This window comes from Gymnoscopelus braueri (genome assembly GCF_963280865.1).
Source record: "Gymnoscopelus braueri genome assembly, chromosome: 14".
Classification (NCBI taxonomy): Eukaryota; Metazoa; Chordata; class Actinopteri; order Myctophiformes; family Myctophidae; genus Gymnoscopelus; species Gymnoscopelus braueri.
The window spans coordinates 2841949-2851891 of record NC_137619.1 but is presented as its reverse complement, the minus strand read 5'-3'; the positions used below and the strand labels follow the sequence as shown (position 1 = coordinate 2851891).

The window sequence follows — 9943 nt, the reverse complement described above, 5'->3', positions numbered from 1 at the left end:
GTGTTCTCTTAACTCTGGATGGACCCAACGGGTCCATTTGGTTCAATTTGGTTCCTAGGTATCAATCATTTAGCTGTGGACCCCCGCAGGAATCCTCTGGAGGACCCCTGGAGGTCCCCAAACCCCACCATGTTGAGAGCCTCTGTCCTAGACCAGTGATTCTCAACCTTTTCAGCCTGTGACCCCCCAAAATAATCACATTTGAACTGGGGACCCCCCAAAATAATCACATTTGAACTGGGGACCCCCAAAATAATCACATTTGAACTGGGGACCCCCCCCCACCCGATAAGCACTTGGAATGTATAGTTGAGGGCTTGAGGCATTACATTTAGTTTGACTCGGTTCCAATATTGACAATTTGTCTAAATGTTTGACCAGTTTTTATAGTATAGTTTGTTGATGACTTTTGATGCAGTAATTCTTTTGTTGTTTGAGCTATTAAAAAGGTCTTAAAAGTCCTTAAATTGTCACTTCACTGTAATCTGGGGCGTAGACATATAAAGGTAGACTCCTCCTCCGACTCTGGGGCGTCTGTATCTACGGGCGCCATTTTTGGGAAAAGGCAAACTGCCCATCAGAGTGACTACTGGCCAATCACAGTCTTTTCCGGGACTTGCAGAATCTAGTTGTATAAAAATATAACAGGATATTTTTTATACAACCAGATTCTGCCCCGGAAGTCCCGGAAAAGACGCGCCGTGATTGGCCAGTGTAGTCACTTTGAGTGGCAGCGGGCCTTCCCGAATATGGCGGCCGCGGATACAGGTCGCTCCAATGAACTGCTGCGGCCAATGAGGTGTCTAGGTTTCTATCCAATGAGGTGTCTAGGTTTCTATAAGCTAAGATCTGGGGGGCGGACCCCCAAAACATGTGACCCACAGGTTGAGAGCCACTGTCCTACAGACTACAGTCTGGGAAAAGGTCTTATTTATGATAAATATATGACATAGTTTTACCTGCATACTAGCCATAGTAAAAAAAAGAAAATAGTAATAATCACTCGTTCATTAATGCACTTTTTGTCTCGTGTTCTTGCAAAGAAAATGTTGCGTTGGAATAAAAATAACCACATTCTAACATTTAAAATTCAACCCTTTTTTTATTTGCAGGAGTCGAAGGTTCACAGACACAGTGCCCATTCTTGATGTACATTTATTTATATCGTTTTGTTCTGTTAAGTGAGGCAATTTCACATCCCGAGGCTAAACATGGCACGGTTTGGCCTTAATACCAGCAAACCCTACCCAAGCAGCACAACGTTTCGACACTAAATAAAGCAGCGGTCCCCCAACCGACCCTTTTCTGGATCATGGGGGCCCACTTTAAAATCTTGAGAAAGTGTTCACCGGGGGGGGGGGGGGGGGGGCACCCATCCATCCATCCGACCACTTAACACGTCGGCAGCCGTGCATTTTCAGAGCGTGTTTATTCTAGTGATCGATGGAATCGATCAGGCCTGGATCGATGGAACTAAACTAAGAACTAAGTTCATATTTATCTGAATCACAATGACTGACAACCCGTTTTTCAAGGCTTTAAAGAAAACAAAAAATTCACATAGTTATATTTATACTAACGCTATAATTCTATCATTAAAACAACAAAAGTGTTTTGCCAATTACTTGGGCGGCCCCCCGCAATTATTCCTCACGGCCCCCAGTGGGCCCCCCAGTGGGCCCCCCAGTGGGCCCGCCGGTTGGGTATCGCTGCAGTAAAGCCGTCGTTGTGCTGTTGTAGCGTTTGGGCCGAATCAACAGAAGACTATCGTTGCTGTCGGAGCAGAAACCTCTTATCTCCGTATTTCAGCTTTTTGTGAGTTTTTTTCGTAAATTAACGGCCCCTACTTGATCACACTACGACTTCACACAAAAGCCTCAAAAGTAGCAGATCTACAAGCTCGCAACGCGGCGCGAAGCGACGCGTTTCGAGCTTGTAGATCTGCTACTTTTGCTGGGTTTTTTCTTTGAATCCTGAAAAGTAACAGTTTTGGACATATGAGGTTTCCACTGGACAGAGGCGATAATAATAGAGCATCATCCCCATTATTCACAACGGGCGGCCATTTTGCCCCCGTTACCGCGATACACGCGCGGATGGATGGTGGGTGTTTCCCCATGCAGCCACTCCTCCCCCCCGAGTATGAAGTAAAAGCAAAATGGCCGCCGTTAGAATTACGGTCAAGTAGTGTTGAAAGGCTCGCTCTCCTTTACTCAGTAATGCACCTAATACACTAAACCAGATTTAACCATGCATTAATCGTGAAGCTTTTTATGTCTTTTATTTTTTAAACTATCCTATCTCTTTTATTTTGGAGGAAATGGAGGAAGGAGACCATTAGGAGAGGCAGCCACGACGGACTGTTGAGATGCAGCCTAATAGGAAACAGTGGTGGACCGTGAAACAAAGTACATTTAATTTAGAGTACTGTACTTTGTATTTTTTTTTAATACTTATGACTTTCACTCCACTACAAAGACAAAATATCGTACTTTCGACTCCACTACATTTCTAGAGAGGGAAAGAGTATACATTTGAATTAGCCAATTAAGACCTATTTAAAATATAGTGAAAGTAGCAGATCTTGTTTTGTTTTTTGTTTTTCTCTTTGGGAAGATTTCAACACAGCAATGCTTTGATATATTCAAAATGTACTTTCTAATTTGTACTTTTGAATATTATTAGTGTTTCTAAAAGCACGTACTGCAGTACAACTGTGACTATAGTTGTGGAGTCACATTTGACCAGGTATACTTTGCCTCAGGTACTGGTACTTAGTCCACCACTGTGGGTTAGCCTACTAGTACAGGTACTGGTACTTAGTCCACCACTGTGGGTTAGCCTACTAAGGGGTTACTGACCGGCTATAAGTAAGGGAGACCGCGCCGTGAGAACGGGCACCGGGAAAGATTTGGAATTGAGCCATCAAAATACATCCAAAGGTAAACATGGGCTGGTACCAAAGTGTTTTCTTGACTCTCGGGAAGAAAAGAAAAAAACATACATACGTCTCTACGGTCATAAATGTACAGATCAATCACCAACTACCCATTCTATACTACAAATCATATTGCACAGAAATCAAAAGAAACAAAAAAAATGCATATAAATAGTACTTTTGAAAGAAATGTACATTACATACAATAGCCACCTCCCAGCGTGAAATAAATAAATAAATAAATACACAAATACTGAGGAGAAAAAAAAGATTTTTCTCTCTTCCCCCGCAATTCTTTTGGATGATGTGTGCCGTAATGTACATATCTCCAGAAGCTGTGTGTGTGTGTGTGTGTGTGTGTGTGTGTGTGTGTGTGTGTGTGTGTGTGTGTGTGTGTGTGTGTGTGTGTGTGTGTGTGTGTGTGTGTGTGTGTGTGTGTGTGTGTGTGTGTGTGTGTGTGTGTGTGTGTGTGTGTGTGTGTGTGTGTGAGAGTGAGGTAGACCTAAGAACGATGCACTACGAGTAGTATCTGCATCGGAGAGGGCTTATGCTCTAGTTATACTCCGTCATAGGACAATCGCCGAAAACAGCCGAGTGGCTATTTTCGGCAAAGTGATTTGGTGTGTGTGTGTGTGGGGGGGGGGGGGGGGCAACCAGGTACAGACCCCTGGGGGATACATACTGTCGCACGACGAAGTATAAATCAGGCTTTTATAACGTCACTGAATGGAGTAAGGGCACTTAAATAAAATCACGTTAAATTAAAACAAATAGTAGTAAATTAAAGAGGCCTGCAAGAACCTTCTCAAAGGGCCAAAGTGACTTATTTAGACCTAGTCCCAAGTAACACCCTAATTAACTACACTGTGAAATCCTCAGTGTTCATTTAACTCTGAGAACGTGCTTAATGTCACCGTAAACCACATTTTGTACCTTCTCAAAAGTGACAAAATGGATAAATTAACACTGAGGACTGTTTTTAGTTTTTAGTTCTAGCACCACTAACTTCTCTACGTCGACATTTACACGTTTTCTCTCTTTCTCATCCAGAATACAGCCAAATAAATAAATAATATGCAAATTCATATCAGATGCATCAAATCGTTACATAATATGCCGTGTGGTACAAATGAAACGACGTGACCGAGGCGATGAGCTGAAGTGACAATCAAATGTTCACTTTCCCGTCGTTCACAGAACGTCGGGCAGAAACCTCTTATCTCCATGTTTTAACTTTTCGTGTTTCTTTTTTTCGTAAATCAACGCCCTACTTGATCACACAAAAGCATCAAAAAGTAGCAGATCTACAAGCTTTGAGTTTGTCAATCTGCTACTTTTGCTGTTTTTGAATTTGCACCCTGAAAAGAAAACGTTTTGGACATATGAGGTTTCCACCCGACAGAGAGGCTAGTCAGAGGTGACCTAGCTATAGGGAGGCACGATATTGTCATTTCGGCACGATATTTTTCAATACCAGTTTCAACCAGTAAGTAATTATCGACTCATACCGATTATGATGACCGATATATATATCGTATATGTATCCCTAGACCTACCAATAATAAATAATGTATAATGTCGATACACTGATGTGTACTTTCCATAAGAAAGAGGGGACAATAGTGAAAACAAAAATGTAATTTGCACTAAAATCCACGAGGTGGGGGGGGGGGTTGCGTTCTGGATTAACTGGAGTTTATAACGGAAGAATTAGTTCATACAAGTCATTCAAAATGTCTGAAAAACAATACAAAAAGAAAATGCAAAATGAACCTTTCAAAAATATATATTAAACACAATTCATATTGTAACGCTAACAGCAAGATAAATCCACTGTGTAGCAGTAGCTTAAAAACAGCAATGGGTTGTTAATCAAAAAGAAACTCCCTTTCCATCGCATTATCGCATACGTCACAAATTCACATCGAGACATTCGGATTCTTTGCCGAGAAAATAATACGATTTTTAAACAATCATTTACAGCAGTGTGTGGGGGGGGGGGGGGGGGAGTTCAGGGGAATTAAAAACTAACTGTACATGAAAAGCATAGCTCTACAAACACAGCCAAATCCTCAGTGTTCATTTACCCATTCGTAGATTATTCGCCACGTAATCGTGTAGCAAAGTCAACATGTTAACTTGTGGAGAAATACAACAGGACATAATAGGTTGTTTTTTTTTTTGCCACACTATGTGGCGGACAATAACCCAAAAGTATGCCTTCTGTGTGAGACTATATTATCGATACCCTTAAATCAGAACAAGGGGATTTCGGTTGAAAATCAGTGACGTTTTTTTTTAAATGAACACTGAGGATGTTACCGTGTGAACCAACATGACAATTCCCATTGGCCTTTTCCCATGACACTCGCCGTACGTTGCTCCGAACAAAGTGCACGACGGGTGAGAACAGGGCAGCTCGTTTGATCTCCTTAAGTGTAAGCGTGTTTGTGTGTGTTTGTGTGTGTGTGTGTGTGGTGTGTGGTGTGTACTGTGAGTGTGTTTCTTTGATGATGATGATGTGGTGTTATCTGCAGCAGCCCAGCGCTCCCAGGGTGGTGGTGTGAGTGTCCAGGTTGCTGTCCGTGTCGGAGGCGGTCATGGCGGAGGGGTCGCTGCACGGCTCGCTGGGCTCGGTGGACATGGACGAGACGTCGTTGGCCGAGGAGGAGGAGGAGGAGGAGGAGGCGGCGGCGGGCGGCGGCGGCGGCCTGCGGCGGCGAGCGGTCGATCACTGCTGCACCTGTGCTGCGAGAAACACGACGCGTGGTTTAAAGCAAAATACTAGCTCAGGACTGGAGACTTTTCTTATCTCATTCGGTGCCATCGACGTGTTTGTCGTGTTTTTTTTCCCAAAGGTCCTCGGTGCCAATGACGTGTTTGACGTGTTTTTGTGTAAAAAAAAAAAGAAAATCTTCTTTTTTTCACGACAGAACCAGGAGATAACGGGATCCCAAGATTTGCTGCTCCCTTCACTTCCTGGTTAACCCATTTTTGGCGGGAACCCCTATTTGTAACTATGCCTTTCAGGACGAGAACCCCTTTTGGGGTTCTTGTTGCTATGTACAGTATATAGCAACATACATTTGTTGTAATTTTTGGATACGTTTTTCAGAAAACTTAGGTCAGGATTTAGAAGGCGTTTTTAGAATGGGCCTCAGGTCTAAATGGGTTAAAGTATTCAGGTCTAAATGGGTTATGAAGTATTTGGGAAATCGCCTGTATCTCGGCTCCTGTGTGTTACTATGTATTTTTGCCGAGACAATTCAATGGCGTATAACAAGCGAACGGGAGGAGCTCAGTGACACAATGGGAAATCTATTTTATTTACTTGGCCCAATCTGTGATTTCATTTGTGTTCCAATATGTATTATGTAGAATTATGATGTTTTTATTCATATTTGTCTACATTCCAGTTGAAGAAATCTCAGATTGAGGCTTTAACCTTTGCTTTTGTAAAATATCCGAGACCATTAGGGTTTTATGGAAGATGCTTCTGAACATGCATTCTATTCAAACACTCTTTAATATAATCTATTCTATTAGTCTTACAGTTTCATCTTAACCCATTCAATCCGGGAACGCATCTGTGTCATTTTAGATGTCTTTGGCTATTCAAAATAGCAGATCTACAAGCTCATTGCTGTGCTATGAGCTTGTAGATCTGCTAGAAAGAAAATTGAAAAATCGTGAAAATCTGTGCAAATCTTTGAATATAGTATAAATGTTTTTTAAAGCGAACATTTTTAACTCAAATCTTTTTTGCTTCTGGGGGGATTCTACCAATGTTTTCTAAATCCATTTTCACGTTTTCATTTTTCAAAAATAGCAGATCTACAAGCTCATAGCGTGGCACTCGGTGCCACACTATGAGCTTGTAGATCTGATATTTTTGAATAGCCAAAGAGATCTTAAAATGATGAAAATAGCAGAGCTTGTAGATCGGCTATTTTCGGTCCACGACATGATTCCATAAAATAATCCAAACCAACTAACGTGACACAGATGCTGTCCCAGATTGAAAGTTCAAAAGATCTACAAGCTATTTAAACTTATTTCAGCTATTTTCACTTATTTTGAATTTATTTTACATTACTTCAAACTTTTCGCCTAAATGACACGCCCCAAAATAGGGATAGGTTCTAAATCGATTATGTAATAATAATATGATCGATTCTCGATTATTATTTATAATCGATTCAAATCAATTCGCTGGATTAGCTGGTTGCACCCCTACTGCAAAAAGTGAAATTCCGCAGCGAAGACTTCGGCTCCTCTCTCGCCACCGTCTCGCCACAGTAGCCACCGATTAACTCACCTAAAGCAGGCGGCTGGCCCCTGATCACGCCGTTCTTCGTCCACTCCTCGTATTCATACACTTCCTTGTAGATCAGGTCTAAGAACACAAACAAGAGAGTCAAGTCTCACAGCAACGTGATCTATTTTCTGTATATTTACACTTAAACCCTATATCCCTATAATACCTTTGCTGAAAATAGCCGGTATAAAAGCTCACGAGGCGTAGTGACCTTGTAGACTGGCTATTTTCACTGGATGTTTGCCACCCCGGAATAGGGGTAATGTTTGGGCTTCCGTTGTGGCCGTCAGATATCCATGACCAGACTTCCTCCACCATGAGGTCATTACAGCACGCTTTAAGCCACTTGAGACGCCAGAGTGGAGTTGAGAGAATGACGCGTGCGAGCGGATCATATAGCCGCTTCATTCCCAATAAACAGTTCATCAGTCGATGGCGATGGATTTCAAGCAGGTTTTCGAGCCGAGGTTATATTTCAGAAATTGCGACCGTTTACAATTTTGGCATTAAAGCAGGTGCATCTTATCCAGTGCGACTTACGAGTGCGAGATTAGAATAAGCAGAGTAAGCACTGCGCTGCAGTCGATATACAACGAGGTACAGTAAATAGTGACATAAGTATAGAGTGCAGAGAGAACAATGTGAGCGCCTCAAAGACAGGATATATACCAGGTAAACAATGAACCTAGCATCTGTCTAAACGACACGCTATGTACAGTAAATCACATTCTGAACATTGGTGGTCGAGAAAAACAAATCTAATAAAACAGAAAAATGAGAACAAATGACCAAGACATGTCTGCGTAGTAGACTAGCATCAATGGAGAGACAGACAAAGGCTCATGTTTGGTGCTCTTCCACATGCAACACATTGTGAGCTTGTAGATCTATTTTCAAAAGATTTGTATACATTTTACACATTTGAAAACTTGTGAAATGGGACATTCTGCATAATGAGTACTTTTACTTTTGGTACTTTAAGTACATTTTGATGCCAATACTTTTGTACTTTTACTCAAGTAAATTTAGAATTTTTGACTTTTACTTGTAACAGAGTATTTCTACATCGCAGTATTGATACCTAAGTAAAGAAAAAGTACTTTTTCCACCACTGGTCGTGACTGGTCAATATTACTAGGACTACAAACCAACTGTACGGACACTTCTGACTTCTGATATATATATACATATATATATATATATATATATATATATATATGTGTGTATGTATGTATGTATATGTGTATGTATATGTATATGTATATGTATATGTATATGTGTATATGTATATATGTATATATGTATATATATATATATATATTAAAAAAAACAAAATGTGGGTCCCTGCCACAAAATATTTTCTGATGAGGGTCCGCGGGCCGAATAGGTTTGAATGTGGGGGTCCTCAACATGAATGTGGGGGTCCTCAACATGAAAAGGTTTGAGAACCACTGTTAACCTCACGTGTAACAAAATAACTTTTCAAGATTCAAAGCTTGTGGATCTGCTACTCTTGATGCTTGTGTGTGACGCTGTAGTGATTAAGTAGGTTCATACGTTACGTTCATTTACCAAACAACACGAAATGTCACAAATATGGAGAGGTTTCTGCCCGACAACAACATTATGTTAAAGGTAGTACATAGTCATGTTTCTAATTTGAGGGCATGGGGTGTGTGGGGGGGTTGGGGGGGAATGCTGAACACGAGTGAGGGGTCGTTATCACCTGGCAGGAGGGGACAGGATGACCTCACCACCCGCTGCATGTTGGCCCCAAACTGATATTTACTCACACTGGGCCAGAGAGAGGAACGTGATGCTATGATACTGTAGCATCATAGCATCACAGAGAGAGGAACGTGATGCTATGATACTGTAGCATCGTAGCATCACAGAGAGAGGAACATGATGCTATGATACTGTAGCATCGTAGCATCACAGAGAGAGGAACGTGATGCTATGATACTGTAGCATCGTAGCATCACAGAGAGGGGAACGTGATGCTATGATACTGTAGCATCGTAGCATCACAGAGAGAGGAACGTGATGCTATGATACTGTAGCATCGTAGCATCACAGAGAGAGGAACGTGATGCTATGATACTGTAGCATCGTAGCATCACAGAGAGGGGAACGTGATGCTATGATACTGTAGCATCGTAGCATCACAGAGAGAGGAACGTGATGCTATGATACTGTAGCATCGTAGCATCACAGAGAGGGGAACGTGATGCTACGATACTGTAGCATCATAGCATCACAGAGAGGGGAACGTGATGCTATGATACTGTAGCATCGTAGCATCACAGAGAGGGGAACGTGATGCTATGATACTGTAGCATCGTAGCATCACAGAGAGAGGAACGTGATGCTATGATACTGTAGCATCGTAGCATCATAGCATCACAGAGAGAGGAACGTGATGCTATGATACTGTAGCATCGTAGCATCACAGAGAGAGGAACGTGATGCTATGATACTGTAGCATCGTAGCATCACAGAGAGAGGAACGTGATGCTATGATACTGTAGCATCGTAGCATCACGTTCCCTGGCTGGACAGACACTTGATGAGAGCCTTCAGTAGACGAGCCGGCCAGTGGTGGAAAAAAAGTACTCAAATGTTTTACTTAAGTAGAAGTATCAATACTGCGATGTAGAAAAAAGAACTGGTTCTTTGGCATGAAC

At 41.8% G+C, this 9943-nt stretch overlaps 1 protein-coding gene across 1 annotated transcript in view; it reads right to left on the bottom strand.

Moving 5' to 3' along the window:
* Window positions 1-1082: 1082 nt before the first annotated feature.
* mapk8a (mitogen-activated protein kinase 8a) overlaps window positions 1083-9943 on the bottom strand; it is a 34052-nt gene continuing 25191 nt past the window's right edge. Inside the window, 3 exon segments of the mRNA XM_080448932.1 lie at window positions 1083-5648; window positions 5650-5681; window positions 7257-7334. Coding sequence (XP_080305058.1) covers window positions 5466-5648; window positions 5650-5681; window positions 7257-7334 — 293 coding nt within the window. The 3' untranslated portion in view covers window positions 1083-5465.